This window comes from Anas acuta, chromosome 10, assembly GCF_963932015.1.
Source record: "Anas acuta chromosome 10, bAnaAcu1.1, whole genome shotgun sequence".
Taxonomy (NCBI): Eukaryota; Metazoa; Chordata; class Aves; order Anseriformes; family Anatidae; genus Anas; species Anas acuta.
Window position 1 is genome coordinate 17,683,041 of NC_088988.1, and position 19,681 is coordinate 17,702,721.

General features: G+C 40.7%; 1 protein-coding gene across 2 annotated transcripts in view; it reads right to left on the minus strand.

The window, feature by feature from the left end:
* The window catches only part of TENT4B (terminal nucleotidyltransferase 4B), a 38,498-nt gene that overhangs the window by 10,981 nt on the left and 7,836 nt on the right, over positions 1 to 19,681 (minus strand). For both annotated transcript variants that reach the window (XM_068693577.1, XM_068693578.1), the window contains exons 2-4: positions 7,683 to 7,806; positions 2,714 to 2,760; positions 66 to 186 (exon numbers count right to left, since the gene is read on the minus strand). In XM_068693577.1, the coding sequence (XP_068549678.1) occupies positions 66 to 186; positions 2,714 to 2,760; positions 7,683 to 7,806 (292 nt within the window). The remainder of the gene's footprint in view (positions 1 to 65; positions 187 to 2,713; positions 2,761 to 7,682; positions 7,807 to 19,681) is intronic.

Here is a 19,681-nt window from a genome sequence, read left to right on the forward strand (position 1 = left end):
AAAGATCTTTCTTTGACTGGAAATTTAGCTGAGAACAAGGAAACACCCTCCTTCCCCAAACTTACAGTTGCTTTATCTAAAACCTTTACTGAGTTTTCATCTGCTACATTGTGCTTTCTAAGAGCTTCTTCCAGCGTCCAAAGAGGTAATGTCTCCCATTTTCCAAATACAACTAAATCAATATCACTGAAACAGAAAGAAAACAAGGGTTATATTCAAATTAAAAGACCAATACACCAAAAAGATATTATCCACACATAACTGGAAGAAAGTTTATGGAATGATAGCTTAACCAAGAAATTTATTCTTGTTTTGTCTTAGGAAAGGGGCAGGGATAAGCCCTTAAACTTGGGGAGATATAGAACATTTCAGATTACCAAGGAGAGCTATACATATCAATCAATTGGTTTGCCTGGCAGAAAACCAACACCCACTCCCCCCCCGTCCCCCCCCAAAAAAAAAACAACTGTAAGCATTCTGGGGGCCTTTTCATAACTTGAAGGGGGTTTCCTGGGTGATCAGAGCATCAGAGTGGGCAGTGGTAAGCAACTGATGGGGAGCAGGGAAGAAGCGAGAAAAACACAGCAACTTTGACTTCAGGAAGCAACAAGCTGTTAAATAACATCAAATCTTCTAATTAACCTCACTCCTTAACTCAGCTCCTTGAAGAAGTGCCTCTGCCCCTCTATGCTTCCACCTATGCACACTGACATTCATACAGAGGGAACTGTAAACTTAATTCCTCTTTGCTCCTCAACTTCTTTCCTCTATCTCTCCTGCTTGGTTGGGAACATAAAGGTGGTGAGCGTACAACCCCACAGTTACAGCAGCCAGCCACTGCAGTAATAGGGACCTGTTACTGACAACAGAAAACGCCAACAAATTTAGGAATGCTTTTTTTCCTCCTGCACCATTTTTACAGGTCTACCCATTCACATATAATGATGCTTTAATAATCTCAAAGTGTTCAAAGAAACTACATCTGCCTTAGACAAAACATCTCCCGCCAACAACTCATGTCAGCAACAGGCAAGTTCAGCACCAGTTCAGCTGCATACCACTTAGCTGACAAGGACCCGCAGCGTTCAGTGAGTTTCAGAAAACTATGTTTAAAACCTGCTTGGAGAGCAGGAAATGGTGTTGAACAATTCTCTCCTAATTTACCTAAACTAAATGAGTGTTAAACCAACTCCTGTTGCTGACGGTTAGCAGTGGGAGATGTTTTTCTGATGCACACCAGGACAGAAAAGGCAGCTCTCTCATCACCTCAAGTTCACCTCAGTGTTACCTGCAAGATAACACAGAGATCCAGCAGCTGAACAAGCATATATGCTAATCCTCAGTATCAGCTGAAGTAAAAGAATATCAGACAAACTCTAACAGAGTAACAGAATTAAAAACACACTGTAGGTCTTTCTGAATCTCAGAACCTGAAATCTAGATTACCTATTGACTCCCTGATGAGTGGGCAAAAACTGTGGCAAAGGGGAGCTCTGTTGGAAGGCAACACTGAATTAATTACCAACACGAGGATGTTGGTTAATTTGAAAGTCTGGGAAAGTACTGCCACAGGCACTTTTTTCTGTAGGCCCGTACTGTTTTCAGAATATCCGCATTTGTTCTCCACCAAATACTCGGCTGAAACTGATACGGAGGAAAAGCAGTACATGAAATCAAACAGAAAAGAGTAAACTTTTTTTGTTATTGCATCAGCTTCAAAAAAGTAAATACAGTAAAGAACTATAGCTATCACTCATGAGGACAGAAATCTCTCTCTTGAACTACCAGCATATGAGTTCAATCAAGCCCTTCTATAATCTACAAAAAAAAAGGCCAAGAATGTGCTAAATGTGAAAACAATGTATATTTGTAGACCTTACTTCTAATCTCCCAAACAAAAAATGAGTAGTTCAGCTTTCCCACAACTCCTTAGACTAAAACAACCCACACAGTATCTCTCTTGATCTGACAGATACTTTCTTTTCATTAGGAGACAAAACCACTCAGGTATCACTTGCAGTCTGTAGTAGGTATTAATTCCTCATGTTCCTAAAGAATATTTTGGAATATTTACTGAACTTCAAGTGTTAACCTCAGACTCATGCTATGTAAACGTGTTTATCCTCTGCAGCCATTTAAGCCATTTGTTCTATTTCTGTTTTGTCAAAAAATATTTACATTTTCTATACAGAGGACACCAATGAACAGTAAGTTGTTGATTTTTTTTTTTTAAGTGAAAACTAGGACTAGATTTTGAAAAGGCAGAGATTGACTATTGTACAGATTTCACAAAATACGACAAATCAAAACAGTACTATGTGCAATCTTTTATCTTCAATGCTAACATTAACAAGGTAATGTTACATATTTTGATTTAACTGTGGAGATGCTGAAATCCAGCTTTCCCTTTTAAGACTAACCTCTTATTTTGGTTCAGTCACTTAATGAAGCCAAATCACAAAATAAGCCTTTTTCTTTTTTGACAATTCTTATCTTTTTCTGATCCTTGTAAAATCTATATAGACACATATTACTGTTCTGATTATTGTGTTTCTGTTCATTTTGCAGAGTGTTAATAGCGTAACCCTGTCTTAATTCAGCAAGCATACCCACAAGTAACAGCTATTAGGAGATCAGGTAAATCACTACAAGGGCACAGATTCCTGAGGGTATCTTTTTACTTGTGTGGAATTTACACTGTAAAGTTACTAACCTCGTAGGTAAATATAAACCAGTTTTAAAACTTCCAAATATCTGCACCTGAAACACAAGAACAGTATATATGAAAACAAATTTTCAGACTTCAGAAGACAAACAAATTCTATTAAGTTGCATGGAGGGACGGCTATTGCAACCCTCCATTGGTAGATTTTGGTATTGCTAACAGGCACATTACGAACAGAAGTACTGTCACAGCATTTACATCTTCAGTGTCGTATAAACAGTTAATCTTCATTATTATCACCCACATAAGTACAGATAATAATGTTTACAACCTAGACTTTTCTCCTACAAAATCTTCTTTGTAATGGCAGAACTTTTCACCATGAAAACTTGGCAAAAGCCATAAACCAAACGATTTAAAAAATGAAACAAAACCCAATGACTGACAGAACAACAAAACCAAAACCAGTATTAGTTCTATTTGTTTTCTTGCTTTTGTATCTTAAAGTATACCCTTTAGCTTTTAAACGAATTTTCAAATTTAGGTTTAATATATTTCCACTGCTCTGCATACTTTAAAAAAAAAAAAAAGTATTTTTTTTCTTTCTGAATTATAGAGCAGGTAGCACAACTCTGGTATTTACGCTTCAACAACAACAAAATAGTTTCAGGAATTTTCGTATCACACAGATTTAGTTCACCTTGCTGGATTTTTCCTAGCACCAGAGGCTTAAATGGCCAGGTATCTTTTGTAAGCTGTCCAGAACCACATTCTCATTAATGTAGCCAAGCCTCACTGGGAGGTCAGACTCATATGCTGAGTCTCCAAGGGGGACTGGTGAGACTTCAAAGGAAAAATACCTACACATTTGGACTAATTTTCAACCAGACTGTCTTCTGATGTGTTTCCTGGAGCCACCTAACAGAGTTATGTATTCCGCTCTAATGAGTCTCACAAACTAGCTTGATTTCCACTATCTGTATGTCAAGTGACCCACTTTTTGTTTTTCTCCTTTGGGATAAGAAAAAAGGGGAGATGGGAAAAAATGATGTTCTGTAAATAAGTGCCTTGATAGTTTAAGAGACTAAGAAGCAGTATGAGTGCTTCCTGTTGATTATTTTACGTTACTTCACACTTTAACCCTTCTCACCTCCACCTCCAACAAAAAGCACACACTTGCAGTAAATTTATGTTGAAAGTTCATAGCTCTTCACACTACAAAAGACTGCAAGAGATGTTACTGCACTAGTATCAATATTTTACTAGACCTTGACAAAAGCATAAAGGCATGACAAAGCTAGGAATGTAATAAAAACATTATTTTTTTCTTAACACAGGATAATAAAAAAAGCATTCTCTGTCAAACTGTTTGGGTCCAGTCAAACCAGGATTTATTCTGACACCAAAGAAGTCTGAAAAGTACTTTTGCACAATAAAACAAACAGTGATGGGTTCAGAAGTCTAAATATGCTTTCGCATTATCAAACAAAATAGTGTCTTCAACTGAAGAGCAAAGAAAGCCTTTATTGAATAAACAATCCTGAAAGTATTCATAAACTTACTGATACAACATATATGACCTTTACTGAAAGGAATGAGAGAACATCTGCTATTGTACAATAATTTGGAGTATGAGAAACACTGAACTATTATAAAAGACACCCACACCCACACTTCAATCCCTTTCTCACCAAATTGGTAGAGATTGAAAGGGAAAAGTGGGGAAGTCAGAACAGAAATTTAAAAACATGTGGATTTATTATCAAGTTAGAATCATAACCCACAGTGGCTGTGTAGCCATTTTCATGTTTAAAGCATCCCAAAAGCAGGATACTATTACGTCATGAGAGACATAAACACTGTTTTTTGTGGAGTGCCAACACGGATGATTATATTTTTTTCTATGTGGACAGAGATAAGTATTTGCATCCCTACTATTTCAGAGGACTGTAATGGACTCTTGGTGCTGTATGTTATTGTTAGTATTTATCCTACACTTCCGCAAATTTGTTCGTGTTAAATTCCAAAGTTCCTGAAGGAGTTTTACGGATGCTGTGTCCAAAAATATCCTCACTATGCAGAACAGAACTTGGAAACCCACAAAATCTTGTGAAGTCCTTGGTACCAAAATCCCCTCCCCCCCCCCAATCAAAACAATCTATCAATCTGTCCATAGCCAATTAAAACTCCTCTTTCTGCTATGCTGTTAAGTTCAAACACTGAATTTTCTGAAGGCCATGAAAATAAATAGGGTTCATCTTCCTAGTTCTATTGCCGATCAGAGCATTTTCACAACCGAAGTGCATGAGGTATGCAGCATGACATCTCCAAGGCCACAGACTACTCAGACACAAAGTTGAAGACATTATGACAAATGTATCCTAAACCCCATTGTCTAAGTCAGTATTGATTCAATATTCAGTTTTTCACATTCAACTGGTCAAAAAAACTTTGTCTTAAAATGCCTTAATTTAATGTTTTGGGTTGCTCAGTTTCAGTGTAATTAAAGCCTTTCTTATGGTCAGAGCATTGCTGATGCCAAGAACAGTTCTCACTTACTAGGAATGTTTCCTTCTAAGCACATTCCCTTGAGTAAGAGAGCAAATGACACAATTGCTAATTTCTATAAATAAAGTAACAGCTTAGGACACCTAGTTTTATCCCCCCCCCATCTGTTTTTTTAGCCTTTCCCTAAGTGGAACAGGAGAAAAATATAAAAATGTGCATGCACACATTCTACACTCTCTTTTTACAGTTAGGTTCATGAAGCCCAATTTTACTTTTCTTGGTATCTGAATTTTACAGAGTGTCTTACTAAAGCGGTTTAGCGAAAAACTACAAACTAAACGTGTATGTTTAACTTAAAAGTTTATTTTAGCTGGATTTGCTGCATCTATCAGTCAAAATGAACAGCTTAAACATTAACTTATCACCTTACACTACAGCTGAAGCTGAGGACATTGGACCAGACACCAGTCCACCTTCTCAAAGCATGTACTCAAAACTTAAATCTTCCAAGTAGCTAAACCAATACAGATTTTTGAAAGGTTAGTCATTAACTCAAATGGCTAAAAAAAAATCCAAAAGACCATCAAAGTTGAAGACAGTTAGCTCAGCAGTTAGTTCCCAAGCAGGTCTGTAAAGAATTAGAAAAATGACATTACAGTAACTGCCAGGCTATAAGCTGGCATGCTTCCCATTCCTAAAAAGATTATGGGCTTTGAAAAACAGTATCAGTAGGTTAGATAACTGTTTTCTCAAGTCATACTTTTTTTTGGGTTTTGTTTTTAAATATAGAATACCTAGCTAGCTTTTACAGGTCAAGTCTGTCCTACAAATGCTTAGAGTACCTTGGGAAGCAGTAAGCCCTTGTGTACTGCTCAAAATGTCAGCAGTAACAAGGGAAGATCCCATGCTAATAAATGCACTCGCCCCATTATGCTAGGAAGCCTGCAGCATACAAACTTGTCTGGAAATAGTAGCACCTAGGCTGAAGCAAATTTTGGGGGGTGAAATCCACTACTACAAGACTTTGGCAAGGTCTATCATGGTTAGAACTGTTCAATGCCAGCACAGTTTCCTACGCTACTTCTTGTCACACCCTGCTACTCCTGCTCTTCAGCAGCGCCTACAGCACTGGGTCTCTTGGTTACAGGAGAGCTATACAATACCTGTGAGATATGCTGGTGGCTGACACAGTTCCCTTGGAAAAATCTCTGCTTTTCCTCAAAGAGAAAATTACCAAATATGTAATACTGACTATACCAATCCTCTGTAATTCTGTAATGAAAGCTGTGATGGAGCAACGTGCTCCTTCCATGTTACACATCACTAACATGTCTGTAACATGAACCACAAGAGTGTATTTTACACACACACACAAAAAAAAACACACATACATATACAGCTCACACAGAATTTCATCAGTCATTCTGCCAAATTCTAAAAACATTTTCCAAAAAACAGGTTAAAAAGATCTGAAATGAACAGTGGGTTAAAGTCACTCATGTCGTAACATTACCTTTTACTGTGGCAGGATCAAAGAGCATTCCTTATAATAAAGATTTCTGCTGTCTTAATTTGGTTTGCTATTCTAGTTAACAAGTCCTTATTTTCAGCTACTGTTATCTATATTTATCTTTAGATAAATGACTGAGGCTACAGATCTGCATTCTGGAAACGAACACCATGTTAGTAGAGGGATGCAATTAAACTAGAGTCAGTTATGCTAAAAATCCAATGTTGTCTGCATAAAAAAGTTCTTAAGATGTAAAAGAAACTTCTCTGGCTTCCCTTTAATCCATTCTTTATTGAAAACAAACAGAACTAACAAACAACCCCCCCACCGACACACACACAGAAGCATAGCTGTGCAGATGAGAAAATCTTGTTTTGACTGTACAAAGTCCTGGCAAAAATCTACCTTCAGTGGAAAGAGGCATTAGAGATTTAAAGCTCAATATACAGCAAAGAGATCCATAAGCATGTTTCTTCCCACACAGAAACCTGGTTTCTTTACATTTGTAAGATATTTCAATTTAGTTTCCCTGCCTATTAAAAACAGCAGCCTAGATAGCACGGCATTGCTGGCATTCCAGCTCACAGACCTATTCAAGACTGCAGGTCTTTGGACTAGAAGTCCTGCAATACAGACTTTTTCAGTCAAGCTATGAGTTTCAGAAGCTTTTTTTTTTAAACATCACTTTTTATATGCATGCATGCCTGATACGTTTCCATTAACCTTAATGAATATTAATGAAACTGAACATTGCCATACTTTATGCCCTTTCTTTGATACAGCAGGTTTAGCTCATCTTTGTTCTTTCTGTTCTTAGGTGTGATATAAAACGATGACCTACATTATTCTACAAATAAACATCACCTCTCTCTCATTTGACTAGAAAGCCTTTTTTTTTCAGAAGAATAAACAGTGTTTTCATTATTCAGTACTTTACAAACTAAATAGGCACATAACGTTGCTATTATATTTTAATAAATAGAATAGTATCCTACTCACATCTGCATTAGGCCAGAGCTCCTTTATAACATTTTCTATCCTGTTCACCACTTCCATCCGCATTCTTTCCTCTTCATGTCTGGGAGACATATACTTATAAAAGTCAATGATTTCTTCATGGAGACTGAAAGAAAAAAAAAAAAGATCAGAAAGTCAGGAAAAAAAACACAGAAGAATGAAATTGCAACTACTCTAATCAAACAAAACTTTTAAGCTCAATTTATGAGTACAATGCAATTAAAAAAAATGAATTCACGCTGCTTAGTAAGGTTTAGTCTCCCCATACAAACTTGCATCATACATCAGTATTGTACTGCATTTGCTGAAAGTACGGAAGCAAATCTAAACCAAGTACCTTCGATTCACGTTAGAAGTCGCGCCATGTATTTTAAAGTCAGCGTTATACAGGAACGCTTCAGTCTTCAGCTAAGAAAGCAGCTGCGAGCTCAAAGTACACACTGCTCAACAGCTTAACCAGGAGGTTTTCAGCCAACGCTTTGCAGCCTGCCCCTTGGCACCAGTAGGGTCATTTCAGGCATCAGCCTGTATCCAGCACCGAGCTTGCAAAAAAAAGTTTGCAGTAACTGTGCCAGTACTAGAGCTAGGAAACCTGCCTCGTCTACTGTTTAGACAAGACACCAGCTAAGCATGCATTCTCTCCTTGGAGCAAGCAGACAAGCAGCAGTGGTGGCTCAGAGGAGTAAGTGCCGGAGAGGCAGCTAAGCACTGCCTCTGGCAGATGGGAGCTCCCAGCCTGCCTGGGAGACGCACGTGTGGTAAGTTACATTCAGATCGCCTGTGATCAGAGCTGAAATAGCAATGTCGTCATACAGTGCCACGAATTTCTAGGCTTCCGTAATACAAACACATCATCATCTTGACTAACAATGTATTAAAAAAACAGACACAAACAACCTCTTAATTCCAGTAAAATGCAGAGGAACTCTGGCATTGAGTAGCTAAATTAATTTCATTTGCTTCCTGCAATGATCATTATAGTTACAGGTAGTTTTTTTTGTTTTTTAAATGGATTGTTTCTCAGTACCAAGTGCAAACACATCTCTCCTTAAAGCTCTGAGGGACCATCAAGGGAGCAGTTCATTAAGAGCGCGTCCTTAGATCAGACAGGGAATCCAGCGCTGCCCCACCGCGTACACATCCACATAAACCACACGTTAATCACTGCAAGTTGTACACAGGTGTCAGAAAAACAGATTAAATACAACTTTCAGACGTTTTAACAGAGCCTGAGTAAGGACAGAACCCAACCCATCCATCTGCCTTGCGCCCCTCAGCGCCATGTGCCACCACAACACCAGTGCCTTTCCCCAAGAGACTGAGGAATACAATACCTGCATCACCTTTGCCGAGCATTTATGGGAATTCCCCCCCAACACCCGCAGGGCAACAGTGCTAACAGTCTATTAGCTTGAGCTGGCAAACACCACAGGCTGTCTGCAGCTAATGCAGGGAGAAAAGTGCCTCTGAAGGAGTTTGTCCACGGGGAGACCCAGAGGGAGAAGCAATCCAGCTGCTTGAAACCTGCACTGGGAGCAGCTTCCCCTCCAGCACCTGCCGAGGGAGCCTTCGAGCCTGGACTGGCTGGAGCAGCCTGGCTGCACCCACAGCGTGCACGATTTGGCCCAGAGCAGTGTTTTTAACAAGATGAAGCGCACACACACTGCTGTCAGGGTATTGGATGGCAGGAGCCCTGCTGGGACGGCTTCCCCCCGAGGGAGCCTGTACGTATCAGTCGGTGCATTCCTTGGGAGCACATAAAATACCTGTCTGCATCTCTAACTGGGATCAGTCTTACTCTTCAGGAGTCACAGACACTTTGATGGCAAAGACAAGAAATTCAGCAGTACGCAAACACACAGAAACTTGCATCGCATGCACACCGGCTGGTACTACACGATGCAGACACAGAAAAAAGTGAAACGTGACCTTTCTCACTGATAGAAGACCAGCTTTAAGACTACCAGAGGAAGAACACCGCAGAACAGCGCAGATAACCCGTATGTCGGCACCCCCGGGATCCCACGCTGCCCAGACAGGGCCACCTGTGCTGCGCAGGATCACGGCGCTCAGGCGGCCGGCAGGAGCGGTCAGGGCTTACATCTACACCTGGAACTGCACTTCCCTGCCAGCAAAAACTGCGGCCAAGAAGTAAGAGAATGATTAATTAAAGCCACGGCAAACAGAAGCAGCAACACGCAGATTTCAGAGCAGTACGACACGACTTAGTAGCGTGACTCCAATTAATGCGGAGTTAACTTGTATTGAAAATTAAAACTCAAGGTTATTCACTGTCTTAATCAACATCTATTATAGTCACTGTTTTTCAAAACAATTTGTTTGGATTAATGGAGGCTGTTTACTGGAGTCTCTAGTGGAATTTTATATCTTTAGCTGAAATGAAGATCAAAGAGACTGAGAAGTTATTTTTGGCATCCTAACAGTATTTTATTATTTAACGCCACTACATTCATTAGTTATTTAAGATAAAAGTCCTTAAAAGGAGGCTTGTTTTTAGAAGGAAATTACACTGTAATAAACCCAATTACACTATACAGAGATATTTTATTTGGTTTTATAGTTGTATCGAAGCTACTGACACCCAAGACCTACTTGGGATGCACGAAGAGTTCCTTGCCATGCACAGGAACATTAGTTTACTCTCTTTATTACAGCAAATAGCAATAAACAAGGGCATCTTAGTCCTGTATTGCAGGAAATCTTCACCTTTTGGAAAAAACATCTTCGGCTTTCTCTATGTTTTAAAACAAAGTACTAGCTGCATCATATCCCATTTTAAAACCTTGTAAGCTGAGTTCATTTGAGTTTTACAGAACAAACAGAACTGAAGTACCAGAAAACAGATGCCACTAAATACAGTGGATCATAGCATTTGTTATGTTTACCTGACAGAGATAATGATGCAACATTAAAAAATAAATGCGGGTCAAAAAGCTGTAATCACAAGAACTTCCCATTGTAACGTCACCAAATCACACCGTGAGGAACACAAAGGCTGTTCGACTGGCGCTGTTTAGGTGGAAAGCTGCAGCTTTTGTACCAATGCAAGTGATACGGAACACAGGACGTTAGATTTCTTTCTCAGTTTGATCACACCTCACTTTCTTTCGCAGCACAACTTGTGGGCTCTACAGGTGCAACTCAAGATTCTCCAACTAGTTTACGTGTCCAAGATGACGATATTCTGGAGGACAGATCCTTCTGCATGTTTGCCAATTGATTAAAAACAGTCACATACAAACAAAATGTTATTTCTGTTTCAAATGCACTGCACAGAGAAGATACACGTTCATCACGTAAATTTGACTACATACTTCAGTTGCCTGAATATAAAGCAGCAAAACTCACTATTACAAGTCCCAAACTGGAACCAGGAGCAACACTGGCAGTCCCACTGCTTCACAAAACGTTGCTGGAGATGCTAAAAGTATTGTTTCTGTGCACTGTGATCTTGATGCAGACTAAATGATTGGTCCACTGTGCTTACAGGTTTCGACAGCTTGGAGGGAGCCAGGCAGATGCAAGCCATTTGCAAGCCCTGCCAGTGGCTGCCCCAGGTTCACACCTAGCCTGGACCTTCCCGCCCTGCCCCGGGCAGCTGCGAAGCAGGCAGCAGTCACACTAAGCAGAGCCGCCAGCAAGATACAGATAATTCTGATTTTTTTGTTATTATTATTAATAAACAGAATAGCAGTTAAGTGTTGCCATCGTGTGCCAACATGCAGTGTTATGCTAACCAGAGAAATAAGTCTTAATTGAAAAGTTTCCTGCTTTTGTCATTCTAGAATTGCATTATAATTCCACTCTCCTTTGGCTCTTCTTCACTTTTCATTTCACAAGAGAAATTACGCAGGCATGCATGTTCTAATTTCTCTAGTAAGGGTGTTACCCATAGCTTCTGCTCCAACTGTTCAAAACGACTGAGTTAAAAATTCTGCTCATCTGTCCCTGAGAGCTTCTTCTGCCTTTGGCACATCAATATCTCTGCACTGGAAAGGCTATCTGCAACATCACTGAAGAGAATTTAAAACACTGGATATTAACTACACGTAAAAATAATAATAAAAAAAAAGCGTATGGTGCTCATGTACTACAATTGATTCTACAGGACTTTCTGAAAGAAGCCCTATTTTTGGAGTGATGAAAACTTAAATTATTGAGAACCTCTGTGGACTGAGGGCAGAAGCAAGCAATGAACACACAGACAACTTTTGTCTCCCCAAACTCTATGTTTTAAGATGAATCACTTCTGATTTCAGAGTTTATTGATTTTATACCCACACTTGGATGGGATATTTACAAGGTACTCCTGTAGCACTGAATAAGTCTTTTGTATCTGAATTCTCTTTGGCTGAATAATTCCCATCTGACTGTTTAGTCTCCCCTACCATTTTAAGTATTCTCTGAAGGAAAAACAACAACAAAAGAATGTAATGCAACAGAGAGAAGCAACATAGCATTTCAGTCTCCAGGGAAGGAGGAACCTTAGGCATATTAACTTCTTGGAAGCATCAATACTAAGAGCCCTAACTGCATCCATCCCTCTGCTCCAGTTAGGAAAACCAGTGTTGCACAGGAGGAGAACAATTTTGGTCTGAAGCTTCCTTTTAATAATAAGAAGAAGGCACTGGTTTTGGAACTGTCCAAAAAACAAAACAAAAAAACAAAACAAACAAAAAAAAACAGAATTACAGCAGGGATTTCTGATCCTTTAGAAGTTTGATGAACTTGAAAGCTTGTCCATCTCTTATTTGTGAGCTATTTGGTCCTGAAGGGTCTTTGGACAAAACTCTAACTGAGACAAAGGAAAGACACTGGGAGTCCAATCCTTTCCCCCCGTTATTATTAGCAGTAGTAGTTCAAAAGTAACACCAGCACTCTACGAGATGGGGAATCCAACAGCCTCCCGAATTCCCTTTCGATTTTAATACTTACCTCCCACAAGCCTAATAAATAAATTCTAGGTTACTATCACCATCTACATGCATTCAGTAACAAAGCAAGAACAAGAGTAGACACTGTAAAGAGCACAAATTATTTTGCCTACCTTCAATCTCAAGCAAAAACAAACATGAGAGATGTGAAGGGAACTGTAAATACGAAGCATCTGCTGAGGTCCTCTCCCTACCACCTGTGCCTCTCTAGCAGACAAATTCTTTTAATATGTGCTAGGTTTTAAGCTACTGAGGAAACACCTAACTGCATCTGCAGGTGATTTAATAGGCAATTAAGCTTCACGATGACTGCTACATCGGCCCTGGTAAGAAACTAAAATTGCACATAATGAAGCAAACAACTTTCAATAGCCTCGGAGACTTTGACCATCACTTTCCATATCCCTGGTGACTGAACCATATCAATATACCACAGGTCACACAGCAACAGTACTGCGGCCACATATGTCCCCAAGGAGCTTTAAAATGAAACAGCCCAAAAGATTTCCATATTAGTAACCTAACAGAAACAGAAAAGCTTTCGGAGGTGGGGTTTTTGATCACATTTTCCTTCAGGTAAGTTTACCTGTTTGAAATACAGCTTCACCAGGCCACCTTCTCAGAGTTCACATTAAAATAGACATGCAGAAAAAAAAAAAACACAGGTGTTTTGCCACCATATGTTCAGTAAGCATCACTAAAAATCTGGCTATCTGCTGCACAAAGCAGTTCCCTAAGATACAAACAGAGGACTTCACTTTGCAACAAGCTAGACAAATGGGATTTATTTCTGCCCTCTTCCGTTACAGCCCAGGTGTTTGTCACCGCTCCCTGGCTTTGTGCTCGCAAGGTCTGCTATAAAAGGATTATGTGAGCCTCCTTAATCCACCTCAGGCAAAGATAGTGAAGTTAAACCCAGCAACCCCCGGCCAGCCAAGCTGCCAGCTCTCCGAAGGGGCTCCCTGAGCGCTGCAGCTGCCACTGCCACATCCACCAGGGCAGCACGGGGCAAGCAGCTGCCAGCAGGACAAACACCTTCAGCTGGCACCTCTATGCCCAGAAGGCAGGACGAGCCATCTCTGGGGGGCTTTCAGCAGTTACCCACGAGAAGCAGGACATTCCTGAGCAGCATTTGTAGTGCTGTAAATAGAATTGCCTTTTCGCGCTGAGGGAGGGCAGCATTTTCCCAAACACCTGCGTGATGCAGGAACCCAGATCCTGTTTTCAGGACCAACGCCTTTCAAGATGAAAATAACCTGACATTAAACTTGACAATGTTTTCATGAATGGGGTTTGTACACTTTGAAAATTTATGGTGGACTGATAATAATACACATTTCTTCAGTATGGTCAACTGATAGTAATACACATTTCTTCAAATGTGGTGAAGCAAAAGATGCCACAAAAATCTGCATTACAGGACGTAAAATTTCTATCCTGTGTAAATATTTGAAAACATAGGTAGTGTAGCCCCTTCCTTCTTCTTCCCAATAAACACCATTCCCCCCAGACACACCAAAACAATGTAGCTTTTTATCTATGATCTGGATTTAAATTAACTTATGGGTTTAACTGCATCATAAAAAGCACTAAAATAACACTGCTGAAAGGAAATGGCCAAAGTGAAGCAGCCGTATTAAAACACAGAAGTAAGAAGCAATGTGGGCAGGTTTTTTCTATTCCAACTACTGAATTTAAATTGTCTCCATCATTTCATTTATTTTTTTAATCATTATTTTATAGATCCTTTGCTTCAATCTGGATGAATATTATCTTCTTTAAACTGATTAAAACTCCAAGCGTATTCTTTGGTCAGAAACTAATATTAAAGACTGCATTTCTCAGACAACGTAGAAGTGAGCATTTTTGTCTGTTTATAAATTGGAACATGTGCTTTGTCTTCTAAAACACACTCTAGATATACTAGAGATTTTTTTTTCCTAGAGAAATTTGTCTTTTAAGAGGAAAAAGATCCTATAGAACTTTAATTAGAAATTAAATGCTTGAATGAATCATACCTATAAGCAGTCTCAAATATGACTCCACAACTGATCCACTGGCTTTTAAACCCAGGCCGTATGCGTACCAAGTCTTCTGCTTCTATTCTCCCAGGCAATAGGTTGCCAAAGGAAGGAAAGTTAATGTGTGTTGTTAACAGAGGAGTTGGGGGGGGGGTGGGGAAGAGAGAAACTGCTACCTCAACTTTGCTGAAAGAGAAAAGGATTAACAAGAACAAGATGAAGCAGGAGGGAAAGGTTTGTGCAGGAAAAAAAAAAAAAAAGTGGGAAGAGTAGATAGAGATAGGATATATCTGTTTTATTTCATAATGACAAGAAGGGCTTCAACTCCTGGTGATATCTAATTATCTTGAAACACACCAGTAATTCCAGCATCTCCTCTAGCGAGCATATGTAAAATACTACCACGAGGTTTTTCTTCAGCTGACTTTTAGAAAAGCTTTAGTCTGTTGGAATATGGTTGGATGTATAGATCAGCTATGCATTTTGCAAACTCATAATCTAGAAGACTGATTCATATTAAAACAAAACAACAACAACAAAAAAAAAAAAAAACACAACACCTTAGGTTTAGAGTGCAACTATTAGTATGCACTTTCTACATTCTGTAATGACAAATTGAGGTAAAATTCCAAACAGCTAAAACCACGGAGAAGTTATAGAAGTATCTACTTCCTATAGGGAGGAATTAGTAATTCCTCAGCCTGCCAGTTTCCCTTGCTTAAAAAACTCTCATTCAATGAGCCCAAACAACAGATTTTTAAACAAGAGCTTAATAAGAAGTAAAAGTAACTATCAGTAGTAGTTTATTTTAGCTGAACTTTCCCCGTAACACAGTAACAGCTGAGTTAGTGCTCAGGCTGTAACAAAAGTTACTGTCAGTACATCCCCTCAGAGGCTTGCAAAAACCCTTTTGTATCAACACAAGAAGTAAGGAAATTTGTTTGTTTTTAAGAAATGAGATCAGTTTTGCAATTGTAACTGTGGTGTTTACTGTTAAACCAGACTGGAGGAATATGGCAGGTCGGCTTCCTGTTTGGCTTCATGAATATACACCACCATGGAAGCTCTTCATACATCACTAGTACATCGCTGCTACTTTGTCAGTGCAGCAAATATTATTAAACAAACACTCAGCCTCTGATCTGCCAACAAACGACAGCGCACGCTGTCAGGGCAGAGGTGAGATGACCATACTCCCCGAAGGCTATCGAGTACTTCCGATGGATAATGTGTGCTCAAACAAAAAATCTCCATCTGAAGACTTGGCTCTGAGCTAAAAACTCGCACTGCAGCCCTTTCCCAGCACGGCTAAATGGCTGTGAGCATGCCGGGCTCACGCGTGCCACAGAAGCACACACAACAACCCAACGAGCCTCGCAGGGGACCCAAAGCAGGGCCTGCTCCAAAACAGAATAAAGTTGAGACAAGTCGTCTGCTTTCACAGACACAGCAGTTCTGCCTAGCAAATACTCTTCTTGCTCATAACTTGATAACTGATTTAACTGAAAATATTAGTTAAATGAAAAGAAGGAGGGTTATGCAATTATTCACCATAGTCTCCTTCCATCAGAGTTGACTTAAACCTTCAAAGCTCCACCCCAAATGTACCCATGCCAGTCTTAGGTTGAAGAGAGACACTAATGCAATCCCAGGCTTACCATATTCACACCGAAGTCAAGTAAGAAAGCTGTTTAACATCTGAGTTCCTACCTACAGCTGCTCCTGCTTACCCACTTGTCTCTGCAGCTGAGCAGCATGCACCTCTGAGTGCAGTGGTAATTCCAGAAACCCCTCACATCCATTTGTGCAACAAGCCTGCTTCTTCGCTGCTAAGTAGACAGAAGAACCAAGAACAGCATAAAACTCAAAACACCTCCATTTCATTCACACAACATTAAACATTTTTTTCTATTATTTGTAAGTCCAATAAACAAGCTACATTTGCAGTTTAAGACCTTTTCAACTCCAGCATAGGAACATTTTCAAACGACGAAATCTGGAAAAGTATGCCACCTGGAAAGTCAGCGCACATTCCTAAAGCTTGCTTATATTTATAGTATTGGGTGGCTATTTTGAGGGGGCTGAGGGGATGGAGGGTTTGGTTGCATCTTCTACATTAAAAGTATTTTTTTTTTTTTGTGAAAAGATTTGAAGTTAGCACTTACTATTTTGCACAAGGTTTTAGATTTGTTTGTTAAATTTATATTCGTGTAGTAAAATGGACAGTGATCCTGACTTATCTGCCTAGCACATGTTCAAAACCACTCATGACTTTTACTGAACGTCGGTGACACAGTGCTATAACAGTATGCAGCGTTGTCATATCAAGGCAAAATTTGAGTCACAGAAGTATTTTTCCCTCTCAATTTCCAAATGTTCAGAAGTCACTAGAGTGAGTGCATTTTAAGGGAGAAGGAAGAATTACGCATACTATTGCAAAGTACAAGGAACATCTCAGGCAGCTTTTTACACTGATGATTTGTTATTTTTACAGTAAAGGGGTGCACAGTGAGCTATGTTTGGATTTAACAACTCAGTATTCATTTTGGGACTCATTTATCCAATAGCATACTCTCTCAAAGGTATATACAAACTACCTGTTCGTATTCTGGTTTGTTTTCTGGAGCTCAGATACTGTCACTGGCAAGACAAGGTGCAGAGGCACTAGCATGAGCTGTGAGCAGCAGCATGCCATGCTTCCACACAACCTGCCAAATATTTTGGAGACTCATCAGCATCTTTCGGTCTGCTCGACTGCTCTGGGCTACAAGGCTCCAAACAGCAACAGGCAGAGAAGAATAATACTTAAGCAGATCACAGAAACGTGTTCCCTGAGGTCACCTCCATTAGCTCAATGACAGATGCACACTGAGGAGCTTCGATGTCAGAACCAGGAGAAACACTTTCTCCTCCACTGCAGCTACCGGACTCCTCCTTACAGCATCTAGAAGAGGTGGTCTCTTACTAAACCTGCAGGTCAGCTCATGGTTTGTATCTTCTTTCCCTCAGAAGGTTCAGCTTTCTGCCAGAAAGCTACCAATACAAGCCTAGAAAATACCCTTCACTGACCGAGGGTCTAAAATCTTAAAATTCAGAGAGACCATTACATGCTGAAGGATGGCTTGTAAAGGATTCAAAGCAACTACACTAACTACTGAATTCTGCTTGGACGCAAGGACAAAGCGATCTGTGTGGGGTACATTAGGGACTGTAATAGCTTGAGAGTCACAGCAGGCCGAGGCATAACATCAGGCAGCTGAACACTGGACCCTGCCCTAGGGTGGGACATCCCCAGACCACACACGTGTGGTACCAAATTTGCGTGCAGCCTTCTGGCAAAAGCAGCAAATGGAAATGAGGCTGTCCAGAGCTCTCCCAGTATGCACTCAAGATTCATCCAACTAATTTACTGAAACCGCTATCTCAAAATAATTTAATTAATAATCTGAACATTAAGCAGATTTGTCTAGTGTACCCAAAATTGAGCAGAAGACCCGGCAGTGGAGCCCAGCTGGCCAGCTATCAGAAACACACAGGAGGGTCCCCGAATCTCTACAGGCTGCTGAATCGACACGCTGCAGCGTGCCTGAAGTGGTATGCTTCAGGAGCAAGTGCTGAAGTGAACTATTCCAGCATATAATGCTCAGTGACTTAACGCCTACAGGCAAATACTGCATTATACAAGAACTGAGAGGGGAAGTTTATTATTACGCAGTTATTCTATTCATCTGCTCCAAGGTACTGCTACCCTGGGAGTCGACCCTGCTACTTACTGCCACTGAAATAGTATCTTTTACTACCTGGATGAGCACTGCCGCATTTGGCCAAATTGTAACAAGAGCAGCTTCAAAACATCACTGGCTAATTCAAATTTATAGAGATTTTAGCTAAGAAAATGTATAATGTAATTACAAGACAGCAACAAAAGCAAGACAACGTTGCTCTTTCTGCCTCATTTCAAAAAAGTTTAAGAGCAAAACCCAACAGCTTGATGAGACCAGCTTCTCTAGCTGAGGTTGGAAGCAGAGGTACAAGTAAGGAAGTTGTTTACCTCAGATAACTAGCTCCTCAAGGCAAAAATCAACATGAAATCGTTCTCCCAGGAGTACCTGCCAAGTATGACTCCAACAAGGAAAAATCCCCATGAATGAATGGGAATAAGGCACCGAGTCCAAAACACAACCAGAAGGCCAAGTAAACAGAAGATCCTCACAGGCTGCTTGACTCAGCCAGCTACAGTGTGACATCGCAAAGAAAATCACTAAAAACCTGTGGGGATCTCACTCCCAGCACGGCTCAGGCCTGACCTCGGGCGGCGCGGCCGCAGCCACGAGCCCACGCAGCCCCACGCGGAAGGGAATAGCTTCAAAACTGACAGAGTGAGAGAAAAAACGAAGGCAAGAGGCAAGCTGTGCTGTCACACATCCTCAGCCCGGAGCAACCACGACATCAAGAGGTCAGGCAAGGCCAGCAAGCCCTGACCGAGGCTCGCTCCCCTCAGCCCGCACCAAGGCCTCAGCCGCGAAGCACCGCGAGGTGCTCCCACATGCCCTGTGTGACTGACACCCCCGCTCTGATTACAGCGAGACATTTTATGAAGGGCTTACTTCTGCGTGGTATTTGGGACAGGTTAATGCAAGTTCTCGCAGCATTTGCTGGGTCCGTAAACAAACAGAAGGAAAGGCAGCGACACTTCACACGCGCACACGCAGATCAGCCTGGCAGCGAGCCTGCGCCGAGCGCAGATGCTGAGCTGAGGCTCCCAGTCACCTGTAACCACAACTCTCCCTCATCTGGAAGTTCCGAGAGGACTTGGTTTGCATCTGCCTGCTGTTAAAACCCACCACCTGTAGAATCACAGCATCCTGTCCGACACGCTCAGGTCAGTGCTGGCTGTCTCGTTCCTCCCTTCAGGCCCACCCATCACGCCAGTACCATGGCCCAGCAGGCACACCTGGGCACGGACTTTGATCCCAAGCCCTCTACCACTGCTTTTCAGTAAAAA